This window comes from Doryrhamphus excisus, chromosome 10, assembly GCF_030265055.1.
Source record: "Doryrhamphus excisus isolate RoL2022-K1 chromosome 10, RoL_Dexc_1.0, whole genome shotgun sequence".
In the NCBI taxonomy this organism is placed as follows: Eukaryota; Metazoa; Chordata; class Actinopteri; order Syngnathiformes; family Syngnathidae; genus Doryrhamphus; species Doryrhamphus excisus.
In genome coordinates this window covers 9,810,219-9,826,331 of record NC_080475.1, presented here as the reverse complement: position 1 = coordinate 9,826,331, position 16,113 = coordinate 9,810,219, and the positions used below count along the sequence as shown (strand labels likewise).

Here is a 16,113-nt window from a genome sequence, read left to right as displayed (position 1 = left end):
GAGGAGGCTCGAGGAGCAGGTGAGAGAGGGAAAAGGACAAGCGTGTTCATTCTTCCACGCTTCACAACTAACTCGCACACGCAGCGTGGGAGGACGGTGACTACATTCTGTTTTTCTTCTTACGCCGCACCACTTGGGACGTAGTTTTTTTTTGTTTCGTTTTGTTTATTTTCATGAGCACTTTTGTCTGGAGTTGAGCCCGGTCTGCCGGGCGGATGACTCGGTCGCTTTGACTCAGGCTGCGGGATTGTCAGCGACTCTTCCACGGCAGAATGGGAATTCAAATCTCGCTCTTGGAGTGGATCGAAGCGTGGATTTTTTTGCAGGTAAAATGACCTGAACTTATGCGAGTCCGGGATTAATTTTTTTTATGGACTTCAACACTTTTTTTATTTTTTATTTTTGGTTAAAAGTGACTCTCGACGACATTTATTCCCGTTCGACGTCCCGTTCTTCATTTTCACGTCACGGAGAGCATCCACTTCTATTTATTTTTAATTTGATTCTTCATCAAGACGCCACACCCGAAGAACTGTCTTCTACTTCAAGGAAAGTTTACACAAGATTTGGGATAAAAACAACAGGAGGAAGGAAATAAATTACCCCCCCTTCTCCTCCCCCAGGACAGCTCTGGAATTATTGCTTTGCGGAAAGTGGATACATCTTCCACCTCTCTGGTGAGTAGAGCATCTCTGTTTTATTTTAAAAGGTGTGTGGGGGGGTATTTTACTATGATGATTAAAAAAATACAGCAATAATCGATTAATTAATCTGTATTCTATGTAAAGGAATTCGGTTCTCATCACATCTTAGTAATTGGCTCCCTCTTTTGGCTTCAACATGGGGGGGGGGGGTGCACGTGCATATTTAATGTTTTATAAACAATGTTTTGATTTTATGTAATATTTTCCCCCTCAAAGCACTAATTAATTTAGAATGAATATACATTGAGGCCATATTTGTAATAAAAAAAAGAAGTATCAGGGAAAAAACTGCACCAAAATGAAATCTATTAATTTATATCTAGAATATAAACATAAGTACACATATACAGTTATTACATTAAGTACTTTTGTGGGGGTCAAAATGATTCCCGGCTTTTAATTAAGCTTCACTTAACATAATAATTAATTCTGTGTTTAATTCAAATGAAATAAGATGCGTGCACCTGTGGTTTTTGCGCACTAAGTAGTCGTTTTTTATGAATTGCGTTTGCGTTAAAATACATTAAAATGATAATTAAGTGTGTATTTACATGTCAATTTATATGCAAGTAAACAATACCTAACTCAGGCGCTTATCTGAGTAATAGTGGACTTGACTTTGCGGCTGAATCTGGCAACCGTGGAAAAATCTCCACACGGCAGACAAATAGGTTTGACAAAATGTCTTTCTATTTATGTATTTTTTTTAAATATATTGTCTTTCATGTGATAAAAGCCTGCACAGCATCACCCAGGCCGCACACCGCGCTGACGTGGCCTCTCCCACTCCCACCCCCACTTCAATCAATATGATAAATCATTTTTATAAAATAATTGGATTTTTGTGTCAGGTCTGTGTCCTCATTTTCCTAGAAAAATTGTGTGATTTTGTGGGAAAAAATTAAAATAATAAGGGAATTAATAAAAAAAATAATAAAATAAAAATAATAAAAATAAATAAATAATATAATAAATAATAAAATAAAATAATAAAAATAAAATTCTAAAATTATTTATTTTATTGAAAAAAAAAAACCTCACTAATGTTCAAGCCCCCCCTTTTTCTAAATACATATATCCAAGTCCAAAAGTCTCCCAAGCCTGTTTGAGCAAAGCAAATTGTCAGGAATGTGTCAGGCTGAGGTTTCATGCTGGTTGTCCTGGCTGCCTGCACGTCCATCATCTGTGATTCACGCTCTCAGCGGCTGTAAAACACCATCACACACACACATTCACACACACACACACACACACACACACACACACACACACACACACACATACTTTCTGCCGCATGCCCCCTGACGTACGTACTGCATGTAAACATTTGTCACCGACCGCTTTGTCATCCCTCAGATTGCCATCACGATGAAACTGGGACTGGGATGCGTGTGTCGGCCGGCCTCCTGGCCCGTGGGCAGCGTACTGGACTCCAGACATTGCGTATTTGCGCTCACGCTCCTCACCCTCCTCATGCAGGTGGTGGTGGAGGCCAACTCGTGGTGGTACGTATACCGGACTGGGATTTATGCAGCCTGTTCCACCATGTTTTTTGGGGTTTCGGTTCTTCCTGGATTTGTTTACTTTTTTACCAAACCACAGTTATGAATATTCTCCAAAAGGTGGTTTTAATCGGTTTGTATCGGAATGTGTGTGCGCCACTTCTTGGAGAACTATTTGTGAAGAAATTGCTAGCTAATAGCAATGTATATGATTTCCCTGCTTGTGTGCGTTGCGTTGCGTTGCATTGCCCAAGTGGATCAGGTTACTGTTACACTAGAGATTCATTGTTTCTCTCGTGGGGCTTTGTCCTGAGACCGAGATCCAGATGCTCGGAGTAGACTTGCTATCTTATACTGTAAGTGAAAAAAAAAATGGTTGACCGTTAGTTTCAAGATAGCAAAGCCAAACTAGAAGTTGTACAATTGTAGCAGTAGGAAAAAAAAACCCTTATTCTTTAAATTTACTGTCATATTTTATGATTCCTGACCATTTTTCTAGCATAATTACAGCAGTACCGCCACTTGAGGCCTCCAAAAGCTGTAAAAAACGAAACACTCAGTCATGGGACATTGACTCTTTGGTTGAACTTCACCCAACTCATGTGAGGAATCATGAAGATTTCTTTGTTTAAACTGTCATAGGACCAAAAACTTGTAATTGTTCCTCATCATTTCCTCATTTTTGCACGGTTGTCATCAGGATTTAAGACTGTCCACCATTCCAAAACCCTTCCATTGTCTCCATTCTCAGGTCTTTAGCCATGAACCCACTTCTGATCCCCGAGGCCTACATCATTGGTGCCCAGCCTCTGTGCAGCCAGTTAGCGGGGCTCTCGCAAGGCCAGAAGAAGCTCTGCCAGCTCTACCAGGACCACATGCAATATATCGGCGAAGGGGCCAAGACCGGTATCAGAGAGTGCCAGTATCAGTTCCGACATCGGCGCTGGAACTGTAGCACGGTGGACAACTCCTCTGTTTTCGGACGGGTCATGCAAATAGGTAAGAAAACCGGATTCAATATAAGTCATTTGATGTTTAAACGGACACATTAGATATGTCAGAACCGGTTCTAGCTCGGGTTCTAGTTATTAGAGTGGATATGTAACATGCCTTTTCTTGGCCAGTAAAATCACCTGATGGATGGGAGACCATCTTAAAAATGAAGGTTGTGTGTTGTAGGCGCTGATCTCACATTCAAGCATGCGGAATTTTACAATCCATGCTAAATGTTTTCTTTGGATGCATGCCTGCATCCCCCTGGGGGGGGGAGAAAAAAAACGTCAAGCACTCATTGATCATAATCTTGCAGAGGGATTATAATAAATCTAGACAATGTCTGTTGGGTATGACAGCAGTGTTACGTATACGGGTTTTACTCCATGGTGGTAAAGTCTGACTGAATGTTGTAGTTTGGATGCTAGGCACATATTTGTCCACATAGAGAGTAGATTGTACATTATTATACGTTTTTGGGGTAAGATTGTTCCCTTTCATAGCTCTACAACGTTGTACTGATTTTATATGACAATGTATACGTACAACAGACCCAATTAATTGTTTTTAAAAGCCCGATACTTTGTCATTTATTTGTACAGTAAACCTCGGATATATCGGACTCGGATATATCGGAAATTCGCTCACAACGGACAAATAAAAAAGAACCAATTTTTCTGTAATGCATTTCCAATAAAAATTCATTGCATATATCGGATTTTTTATAACGGATTTCGCCTATTTCGGACAAAATCTCCAGTCCCGTTCCAATGCATTTCCATGAAATTTCCCTCGCATATATCGGATGGCCGCATCGTGGCGCTCCGATTCGCCGAATCGTGACAGGCCGCTATACGACGTCATTTGCAGCGTTTGCAGCGTTGCCTGCGCGTCCAGGTACATTGGAAACATAGTCAAGGAAGTGCCTTTTTATAACGGATAAAATCCGATTTACGCATATACCGGATATAAATCCGATATATGCGTAAAACGGACATTTTCCGGTATACGCATATAACGGATTTCGCTTATATCGGACAAAACCAGTGGGAACAATTGAATCCGATATATCCGAGGTTTACTGTATTTGTATTTTACTTCTGAAAAGTTTTGCCTTATTATGCAGTACTCTGAAAGATCTGTGTAAAGTTTTAAATGTAATTTACTTAATTTACTTCCCATCCAGAGGTACAATGTTCCCTTGTCTCTGGATAATGAACAGTTTATTACACTTTGGTAGAAAATAATTCCAGGTGGAGATTTCCATGGATAAATATCAGTACACCGGAGGTCATTGCATTGCTGGAATATTTCTTAATCAGCAGCCACGTTTACATGAGGAGTTTTTCCTCTTTCCGAATAGAATCTTTCCGAATGACTTTTCCGAAAACAATAGTATCCATTCCAATCTCTTGTCTACATGCGCCGCTATAATCAAACAGAATAGTCAATGGAGTATGCGCAGTAAAGCGTTAACATCAACATCACGTGATACCGACGTTCCCGAGTTTTTCCTTCACTTGTTGGAATAAATCCGTTTTTCAGTTTTTCGTTGGTCCAGTCTTGAAATTTAGTTTGGATCAAAAACAAACTTTCCACGGCAGTCTGAATGCAATTGGAATATTTGGGTCCATGTATACATAGCTAGTGACATGTACTGACCTTTCATGTACAGTTGAACCTTGGTTAGCATCATTAAGTCGTTCCAGAAGGTCCGTCTCTAACCAAAACGGATGCTAACCGAATAAATGTTTTTCCCATAAGAAATATTGAAAATGCAAGAATCTATTCCAAATGGACATTTAAAGTTATGTTTATGATTCTTGATGTGACTGACCCCAACCACCACCTTCTTGTTTTGACATCAGTTTCTCCAATTCAATAGTGCTTCTCACCTCAATACTGTAACCCAAAATCATGCAATGTTTTAATAAAAGGGTTAAAACGTGTGCCATATTGTACGCCAAAAGAGGCAAATTTGTCGTGTAAATTTAACCAAAAAAACACACTAACCAAGGTGGACACTAACAGAGGTTCCACTGTGTTTGTGTGTATGACTCTTGGGGATCCTGTACTAGCTTACTACGATCCCTGGTTGGATATTTTAGCCCTCTGGAGAACATGCAAACATGGTCTCCTCACCTTGTTGGCCCACTAGCTTGCCTGACGGTGTGTGGATGCTGATTTTGGTTTAAAACCGAGAAACGGTGTGGTTAGCTTGAAAGCACTTAGGTCAGTATTGTGAGAGTACTGATCAATTCCAGGATATCCCAACTGGAAATAAGTCAAACTTTCTGGCAGGTTTCTTATCCCAAACCACACCCAGTTTTTGTTAATGCCTCTTTTTTATTTCTAAGGTTTTTTTTTTTATTTCTCTGTCCATCTGCTCCAGCACTAATCTGGAGGTTTAGCCTCCAGGCTTTATGAGATGTTTCTTCTTTTATCACTTCTGGTCTCATCTCTCTTGATGGCTTAGTTCATTGGTCATAACGGGGAGATCCGAACAGCTTTTTCCCTGTTGGAAATAACAAGGTTGGGTGGGGTTTTTGGGGAAATAAAGCCGGAATCTGTCAGTCGGGATGGAGAATGTGAAAGAGACCTCCTGGCTTTCAAGTTGGGAAAACTGTCAGCTGTTTTGTGGGGGGTGAAGGATTTGTCACCGGAGGGTGCTCTCGGCTCTCGGCTCTCTGGCTCATGCCCAGCAATAGCAAAGCAAATTCCTCGGACATGCTAATGGCTCCCATTCAGCGTGGAATAATTCCGCTTGTATTTGTTGAATGAAATACTTAAGACCGTGGTCTCAAACACGCGGCCCGCGGGCCAAATGTGGCCCGCAGGATACTAGTTTTGAGGCTGTATGGTATCATGTACCCAGAAAGAATTATTACGTTTGATTAATGTTCATGTTAAAGGTTAAATAACTGTTAATAGTTATCCTCCCTATCCATGTGGAAGTGGTAAGTTTTTGGCTATTTAAGTTGAAAGGAAATAACTTGAAGGCTACAGTTTAGGTGGCTAGCTCTCTAGTTTGCGAGTTAGCATGTGTCTCAAGACCCTGCCGTTGCGCAATATGTTGTAAATAAAAAAAAGTATAAATAACTGTTAATAGTTATCCTCCCTATCCGTGTGGAAGTGGTAAGTTTTTGGCTATTTAAGTTGCAAGGAAATAACTTGAAGGCTACCGTTTAGGTCGCTAGCTCTCTAGTTTGCGAGTTAGCATGTGTCTCAAGACCCTGCCGTTGCGCAATATGTTGTAAATAAAAAAAGTATAAATAGCTGTTAATAGTTATCCTCCCTATCCGTGTGGAAGTGGTAAGTTTTTGGCTATTTAAGTTGAAAGGAAATAATTTGAAGGCTACCGTTTAGGTCGTTAGCGCTCTAGTTTGCGAGTTAGCATGTGTCTCAAGACCCTGCCGTTGCGCAATATGTTGTAAATAAAAAGAGTATAAATGTGACTATAGTCGTGTTTTGTCATGTCTACAGGGCTCTAATAATGCTTTGTTCATTTTAATCTGAAAAAAATAATTTGTCTACCCACCAACTATATGTGGTTTCTGAAGTTTTTATTATTTGCCTTTTTATTATTATTATTATATTTATTTATTACTGATTGATTGATTTTCTTTATTCTTGATTTATTTATTTTTCATCTTATTTTGTGTAGAAAAATAAAAATCAAGATATTTGAGAACAGTGGAATGTTTTATCAGAGCTTTTATTGTAGAAAATCGGAACCAAAGCAAAGTTTATTCATTTTTCTGTTTTTAATAAATGCATTTTTTTTTAAACCTGATGCAGCCCAGTCTCACCCAGATCCTAGCTCCAGTGGCCCCCAAGTAAATTGAATTTGAGACCCCTGACTTAAGATATCTGATTCTTTTTGTGTTCAGGCAGTCGAGAGACGGCTTTCACCTACGCCATCAGCGCCGCAGGGGTCGTGAACGCGGTGAGCCGTGCCTGCAGAGAGGGGGAGCTGTCGAGCTGCGGTTGCAGCCGTGCCGCACGCCCGAAAGACCTGCCACGGGATTGGCTGTGGGGCGGCTGCGGCGATAATCTCAACTATGGCTACAGGTTCTCCAAGGAGTTTGTGGATGCCCGTGAGCGGGAGAAGAGCTACCCAAAAGGCTCGCAAGACAGCGCGCGACTTTTGATGAATCTTCACAATAACGAGGCTGGCAGACGGGCAAGTACACACATACACACACACACATATATACACACATTTGGATCCTGGGAGTCGGGAGCAATTAAACCACAGGCTGTAGCGTTCTACACAATTAAAAAAAAAAAAAAAAACAACCAGGAAGTGAGACAACCCCGGTACACCCTGGACTGGTGGCCAGCCAATCACAGGGCACATATAGACAAACAACCATTCACACTCACATTCATACCTATGGACAATTTGGAGTCGCTAATTAACCTAGCATGTTTTTGGAATGTGGGAGGAAACCGGAGTACCCGGAGAAAACCCACGCATGCACGGGGAGAACATGCAAACTCCATATCAGCATATATTGATGCTAAATATATTAAACCAGGGGTCTCAAACACACGGCCCGCGGGCCAGATGTGGCACGCAGGACACTAGTTTGAGGCCCGCGCAAGTTTGATATGGATGCTGTATGGTATCATGTACCCAGAAAAAATTATTACGTTTGATTAATGTTCATGTTAAAGGTTAAATAACTGTTAATAGTTATCCTCCCTATCCGTGTGGAAGTGGTAAGTTTTTGGGTATTTAAGTTGAAAGAAAATAACTTGAAGGCTACCGTTTAGGTCGCTAGCTCTCTAGTTTGCTAGTTAGCATGTGTCTCAAGACCCTGCAGTTGCGCAATATGTTGTAAATAAAAAGAGTATAAATGTGACTATAGTTGTGTTTTGTCATGTCTACAGGGCTCTAATAATGCTTTGTTAAATTTTAATCTGAAAAAAATAATTTGTCTACCCACCAACTATATGTGGTTTTTATTATTTGCCAGTTTATTATTATTATTATTATTATATTTATTTATTTATCAGAGCTTTTATTGTAGAAAATCGGAACCAAAGCCAAGTTTATTCATTTTTCTGTTTTTAATAAATGCATTTTTTTGTTGTTTTTTTTTTTTAAAACCTGATGCGGCCCAGTCTCGCCCAGATTCTAGCTCCAGTGGTTCCCAAGTAAATTGAGTTTGAGACCCCTGTATTAAACACTGATAAATGATAATTAATTTAATATCAGCCTGGGCTTATAAAGGTGATGTATATTTACATCTCTTGACAATGCATATTTCCATGCAACTTCATGATCTATGTCGGAAAACAACCACAATAAATGATAATCATTTCATCGTTATTTAAGATTCTCATGTGGTGCCGCAAAAATTAGATGTGAAACGGGGATCGTATCAGTCGGTTCATCTTGAAACCACCTCAAAGCAAACGTGGATCCAAGATTATCTGTTGCCAGGCAGTTCTCTTTGGACGGATTGTTTGATTGTACTTTGCAGTACACAAATACACAGAATGATGAGTTACTTGATGTGGAAGTGGAACTCCGTGAGCTCGTAATATATTTGTGCTGACAGCGGAACTACAAATCACGTTTGACTCTCTTTTTGACTGCGTTTCGAAATACGAGCTAGTTTATTTATTGTCGTTTTTTTTCCCCTCCCAGACGGTGTCTGATCTCGCCCACGTGTCCTGCAAGTGCCACGGGGTATCGGGCTCCTGCAGCCTCAAGACCTGCTGGTTGCAACTGGCCGACTTCCGCAAAGTCGGCGACGCGCTGAAAGAAAAATACGACAGCGCCGCCGCAATGAAGCTCAACTCACGCGGGAAACTGGTGCAGATGAACAACAAATTCAACCCCCCCACAAGCCACGACCTGGTCTACATCGAGTCCAGTCCGGACTACTGCCTGCTGAATCAAAGCACCGGCTCGCTGGGCACGGTGGGGCGCCTCTGCAACAAGACCTCAGAGGGGATGGATGGCTGCGAGCTGATGTGCTGCGGTCGCGGTTACGACCAGTTCAAGGCCCAGTTGGTGGAGCGATGCCACTGCAAGTTTCACTGGTGCTGCTACGTCAAGTGCAAGCGATGCACCAAAATCGTAGACCAGTTTGTCTGCAAGTGAGACCATTCCGACTTCGGCGTGAGCGGAGAAGTCCGAGACTTCTAAGAGAAACTATATAAATTATATTTATAGAGTTAAACAATTATGCCATTGGAAAAAAAAAAAAAAGGACTTGGCTTTTTTTTTTTTTTTTACCCCCCCCCCCAAAAAAAATCGTATGACTTCAGAAAGAGTATCGTGAGATATTTATTTTCAGAATTTTTATGTCAACCCGGCTGAATTTTTAACTCCTGCAAGTGCCTAAAAATGGCTGGAACCCCCCTTTTTTTCCACAAAATGGTACTTTCTATCAGGAGAATGCTTGTGTGCTGTAGTGTATGGATGGATGTGTTTTTTTTTTGTTTTTTTTTTCCCACACTCCCCATTCCCAAACCAGCTCTTGCATCCTTCCCAATCCTGACTTCAATCCCAAAATGTTGGTTTGTGTTCTGTTTTTAGGACTGAGCCATTTTTATTAAGCTGTCCTTGATCCACAACAAGCTCTCCGCCATTACGCACTTTTAATAGACGCTTCAATGTGTCACTTAATATAGCAATATTATTCCATATTAATGCAAAATATTCATTTACCATAATCTACAGTACATAACTTGGTTTGATTTATATATGGTTTGATTCCGTTGGTGAAATAGTCCATGTCTTATGTATATAGTACGTTTATTCAAACAATCAGTAAAGTGTATTTATTTTTTTTGAACCAAATTCCCCCCCCATGCAGCGACAAACACGGCTAATTATTGAATGGGATATCTTAATATGTAGTCACTGTTATGATTTCTCACAAACTCATGCGGCTCCTCACGGTTTATGTAAAGGGAATTGCACCTTATTGTTTGTCAAAGCCACCCTTTTTTTACGGTGTTACTGTTCACACACACGCTACACACGCTATTACTGTGCACGTTGAACACGGATGTTCCGATTTCTGTAATGGTAACACGCTTTTTCAGTACCACTCGGTTCGATAATCTGCGCCGGTCCAACTTTGTATATTTATAAGCTTCCTCCATCTCTACGTGAGGTCTGTTTAAACTTGATGTGTAATAGCAAATATTTGACTTTTACAAATTGGCTCAAGGCTCTACTTTTGTTTCAATAAATATATCAAAACAGAATTATTTACTCATATCACGTTTGGCTTAAGTTTTTCATTCCTTGTGCTCTTGAATGCTATGAATTTATTTTTGCAAAGTGCGGTTATACAGTAAACCTCGGATATATCGGATTCAATTGTTCCCACTGGTTTTGTCCGATATAAGCGAAATCCGTTATATGCGTATACCGGAAAATGTCCGTTTTACGCATATATCGGATTTATATCCGGTATATGCGTAAATCGGATTTTATCTGTTATAAAAAGGCACTTCCTTGACTATGTTTCCAATGAACCTGGACGTGCAGGCAACGCTGCAAACGCTGCAAATGACGTCGTATAGCGGCCTGTCACGATTCGGCGAATCGGAGCGCCACGATGCGGCCATCCGATATATGCGAGGGAAATTTCATGGAAATGCATTGGAACGGGACTGGAGATTTTGTCTGAAATAGGCGAAATCCGTTATAAAAAATCCGATATATGCAATGAATTTTTATTGGAAATGCATTACAGAAAAATCGTTTTTTTTTTTATCCGTCCGTTGTGAGCGAATTTCCGATATATCCGAGTCCGATATATCCGAGGTTTACTGTATTCGGTTGGGCTGTTCATCTTCAGCCCCCCGCTAGTGACGGACAATTCCGCCTTCACGTGTTTTAGCCTCGTCGGTTTTTCGGTGGTGGTTAAATCGTGTGCAGCGCTCAATCTTCTGACAGCCGGTCAGCAAATGTGGAAGCATTAATCATATTGTTGTCAGAAGATTGGGGGGGGGGGGTACCGTCTGGAAAATGAGGCTGCTGGAGGAGTTTAAAAGGAGAAGAGAAGATATGATTAGGTCATGAGAACTGAGGGGTTACATGATTGGGGGGGGGCAGACAAGGACTGCCAATAGATACTGGCTTCATGTTCGTTCATTAGTTCATTTTTTACCGATTATAGCCCGCTGTGATGTAATGGTTAGCGATCTGGACTTTTTGGTGGATGCCGCGGGTTCGAATCTCCACTAGTAAGCATCATCGGTATTCGTCCGGAAGGGCAAATCACTATGCCGAAAGAAACAAACAACAACATAAATAAAAATTCTACCGCTTATTCTCATGAGGGTCAAGGGCATGCTGGAGCCTATCCCAGGCGGGGTACACTCACTTTCATACCTATGGGCAATTTGGAGTCACCAGTTAACCTAGCATGTTTTTTCTACCTGGAGAAAACCCGCGCATGCACAGAGAGAACATGCAAAATCTGTAAACACAGAGATGCCCGAGGGTGGAATCGAACTTGGATCTCGTCGCTGTGCTCGAGTAATCAATAGTAAAGACAGGCGGAGATACTGTCTGAATCTCAATCTTTAATATTTACCCTAATTAATATGGACTTTGGGCTTGCACGGCGGTCGAGTGGTTAGCGCGCAGACCTCACAGCTAGGAAATCTGAGTTCAATTCCACTCTCGGCCATCTCTGTCTGGAGTCTCCCCGGTTTTCTCTCCGGGTACTCCGGTTTCCTCCCACATTCCAAAAACATGCTAGGTTAATTAGCGACTCCAAATTGTCCATAGGTATGAATGTGAGTGTGAATGGTTGTTTGTCTATATGTGCCCTGTGATTGGCTGGCCCAGTTCAACAAACCCCCTGCTGGCCATCAGCGATTAAAAAGTAACAAATTGGTATTAAATGTAAAGACACGTTTGTCCACATCACCGCCATCCAACCTTGAAGCGTGAGACTGACGTCATCGCAGCATGACTCTTACATCTAAACGTAGCGCAAACAAATCCAGGTGCAGAGTGAGGTCATGGTGGCGGGAACCTGACACCCACAGGTGCACAGGTAGGAACCCACCTTCCTCCGGCCCGCTTCCCGTTTTTGTTTTCAGTTTGAGTGGAAAATGTGCACGGCTGTGAAAATATTTTTATGGGAACGACGCTTTTTTTTTTTTTGCGGGCTGCGGTCACGGGGTAAAAAAGCTTGTTATTTGGGGATTGTACACATAATTAAAGTTCACCGCAAGAGCACTTACACATTCATAGAAGGTGTTCATCAGATATTTTAACATGGAATATTTTTTCTAAGATACTTTAATGTCCTGTTTTCCATATCAAAGTATTTTCCTCCTCCGTCAAAGCTAAGCACAGCTTGCTCTGCTTAAAGTCGCGAGGCGCTAATGTCGAAAAACCACGTCGGTGGCGACTTTCACACCTAAATAGACTATTGACTATGGTAGCAGTCCAGAAACCAAGCTCACCTTTACCCAACTTTCTTCTGCTTCATTAAAATTCCTTTGACATTTTAAAGGACGATTACGTGACAAGTTGTGTTTTCTTAAAAGCGAGCAGCTGGCTAATGTAAGGCTACGTTCTTCCATTGACCACAGCTTTTTAACGTTCATAAATATTCTATGACTTTTGTTCATGCAGTGGAACAGTCAAAGATACATTTACATCTGCGAAACAAAAACCTCGTTTTTTTTTGTATTTTGTATTTTTTTTAAACAGTCCGTGTAATGGTGGGGTGCATTTTTCGGTCCACATGAGTCGACTTTTTTGCTTATGTTGCCACATCAAATCACGGCTACATTACACACGGTGAAGCGTCACTAAACCAGAACCGAGTAAAAAACATAAAAACACACTTTCTATTGATCTGGGCACCTTTTGCTCCTAGAAGTGAATCCCCCGAAGTTGTCAACTTGAAGAGTTCTGGCAAAGCTCAGCTCTCCGAGCCAAAGCTCGTATTGCTCGCTTCCAGGATTCTTACTGTAAAAGTCACATAGCAACAATCGGGCCAAAATAAGTGCGTCCCGCCAGAGCTCCATTTAGAACTTATTTGGGATTGTGGTTGTGTATTTTAGAGAAGAAGGGCAGGACACCGCACTGTGACGTTGAAAACAGTCTGGACTGGATCAGAGAGACGTGCTGGTGCCACATTGCTGCCAGTTCTTGCTGGCCTTGCCGGCAGTTCTATCCCAGTACCCCCCCCTCTAAGTAACCACTCCCACCACAAGTTGTTTCAACAGGGCAGAAATGTTGATGAAAATAGAAATGTTAGACAAAGAGCTGATAGTTAGTCAATGTGCCATGACGGAGGCTTTTGGAATTGGGTATTTCCAGTACTCATCTTTGCAAATATTTAAGTCATTTCATTTTATTGCTTAAAATCGTGTACACTGTATATTTCTCACAACTACAACTGCAAAGCAAAATGCTATCACTTGAGATAATTGCAAAGTGGAAACGTCAACATAGCGGAATAGCTGCTTGTGTGTGTGTGTGTGTGTGTGTGTGTCTGTGTGTGTGTGTGTGTTCTGAAATAGCACAGTGTTGCTGCTCATCTCACTTTATTGCTCACAGATGTGCAAAGATAATCGCATTTATTGAGGAGGATTCCAATCTGTTATTCCATCTTAAATATCAGGGTAAGCGTTTTGTCAAGTGACGTTTTTCTTTTCGAGGTGCGCTTTAATTTAATTTACGGAACTTTTATGACATAGCTAAACATTCGCCATGGAGTGTTCTTTTGGATATTTGATCTACTCGGGTCCACTTCAGAAAAAAAAAAAAAAACGCGATATAGTCTGAGTTTTCCATTCCAGAACTGCAGTTCGTATTAACAGTTTGTTTACTTTAACCATAAACCTGATGACCAAAAGTTTAAAACAATTGCTTAAAAAAAACCTTAAAATCCTGCTAAATTAGGAATTAAATATTCATTAATTCATCCTTATGGTGGATTATCACCTTCCTCACCACCTTATCACCAAATGTGTTTGGGGGTGGCACGGTGGTCAAGTGGTTAGCACACACGCCTCACAGCTAAGAGACCAGGGTTCAATTCCACACTCTGCAATCTCTGTGTCGAGTTTGCATGCGTGGGTTTTCTCCAGTTTCCTCCCACATTCCAAAAACATGCTAGGTTAATTAGCGACTCCAAATTGTCCATAGGTATGGATGTGAGTGTGAATGGTTGTTTGTCTATATGTGCCCTGTGATTGGCTGGCCACCAGTCCAGGGTGTACCCCGCCTCTCGCCTAAAGAAGACAGCTGGGATAGGCTCCAGCACCCACCGCGCGACCCTCGTGAGGCTAAGCGGTAGAAAATGAATGAATGAGTTCTCCTATTTTGTGTGGAAGTGGTAACTTTTTGGCTTCTTATTTTGTCTTTCCCCACCCATGGCCATCTCTGTGTGGAGTTAATATGTTCTCCCTGTGCATGCGTGGGTTTTCTCCGGGTACTCCGTTTTTTTCCCACATTCCAAAAACATGCTAGGTTAATTAGCGACTCCAAATTGTCCATAGGTATGAATGTGAGTGTGAATGGTTGTTTGTCTATATGTGCCCTGTGATTGGCTGGCCACCAGTCCAGGGTGTACCCCGCCTCTCGCCCGAAGAAGACAGCTGGGATAGGCTCCAGCACCCCGTGACCCTCGTGAGGATAAGCGGTAGAAAATGAATGAATGAATGAATGATACTTCACAATTTTCCTTTCTAAATGACTGCTTGTTGGACTCATCCATTTGAAATAAATATATCATATAGCAGACCATCACACAGATAAATGAAAAGTGAAATGAAGTTTTATAGAATTTATAGAAAGAGTGCAATAATTATTTTAAACTAAAGTACACAGGTGCATACATTTAACACTAATTACTGGAACACAAAATGTGTTTGGTAAGCTCCTTGACCTTTGACCTACATACACAGGTGAAGCCAATCACGAGTAAGGGTATTTAAGGCGGCCATTTGCAAGTTGCAGCTCCTCTGAAGAGTCGCACCACGGTCGACTCTAAACAACTTTAAGTTGAACAGTTTGGGTCGTAGTATTGACCCCTGGGGTACTCCGCAAGAAAGAAATATTTCAACTGTGTATGTTTGCCTTGGTTTTTTTGTTGCATATGTGTTGCATATGTGTTCATGTTTCACATAAGGATTGTGAAAAACAAAGTCCAGTTCCCCGGGAGGAGGGGAGGGGGGGTTCTTGAAAAATAATCTCTGTACCGAATATTCTGCACATGAAGATAAGGGCTAAAACTAATAGGAAATGGTACAGGAAGATATTGGACAGTGATGAAGTCAATGCTGGAATTAAGTGAAGTGTTGAAGTTCAGCTTTAATGGAATCTCGGTGTGTCTGACTTCTGGGGCCAATCAGTCAGTTTTCGGCCACTTCTCAACCCCCCCTTCTTTCCACTTTTCAATTTATTAAGATGTAATGAAGATAAAATGACGACAATAACAAGAACACCTATCTGTCTTTCTGCTAAGGTTTTTTTTTTAAAGCAACAGTTTTGATTATGCCGTATATTAGTGTATCATTCATCACTAATTTGCTCGTAAAAAAAAGCTAAGAAAAACAAGTTCCAAACCGAATGCAAAGCTCAAGGACATCAGAAGCCCAGCCAATGACTATATGTACTAACCACTAACACAACATGTGTTATGCGACTCGAAATAAACGAGCTGTGATCAATTTAGCGTTCAAAGCAGTTTATAAAACGCAGCACATTCAAGTCTCAACAAAAACGTTTACACCGATGCTAAAACTACGACTTCGGGAGGTGATGCCGGGGTTGCAAATGGTAAAAAAACAACCACATAGAGTTGCTTTAAAGTGGTTAAAATCCCAAAGAGAAATTTTAGTCCGATTGATTGAAACCAGGCTCGACATCAAGCGGCCTGAAGATGAAACCCTCCTTTCACTCTGTC

At 41.2% G+C, this 16,113-nt stretch overlaps 1 protein-coding gene across 2 annotated transcripts; it reads left to right on the top strand.

The window, feature by feature from the left end:
• Window positions 1-11,131, top strand: LOC131136513 (protein Wnt-5a-like). 2 transcript variants are annotated; one of them, XM_058083424.1, is made up of 6 exons: window positions 1-551; window positions 626-677; window positions 2,061-2,209; window positions 2,958-3,205; window positions 7,090-7,382; window positions 8,859-11,131. In XM_058083424.1, exons 3-6 carry the CDS (start codon window positions 2,073-2,075, stop codon window positions 9,315-9,317), a joined length of 1,137 nt encoding a protein of 378 aa, XP_057939407.1. In that variant the 5' UTR covers window positions 1-551; window positions 626-677; window positions 2,061-2,072; the 3' UTR covers window positions 9,318-11,131. The 2 variants fall into 2 exon arrangements, with proteins under 2 accessions (XP_057939407.1, XP_057939405.1); XM_058083422.1 differs by having other exon boundaries at window positions 1-677; window positions 8,859-11,130.
• Window positions 11,132-16,113: the final 4,982 nt, after the last annotated feature.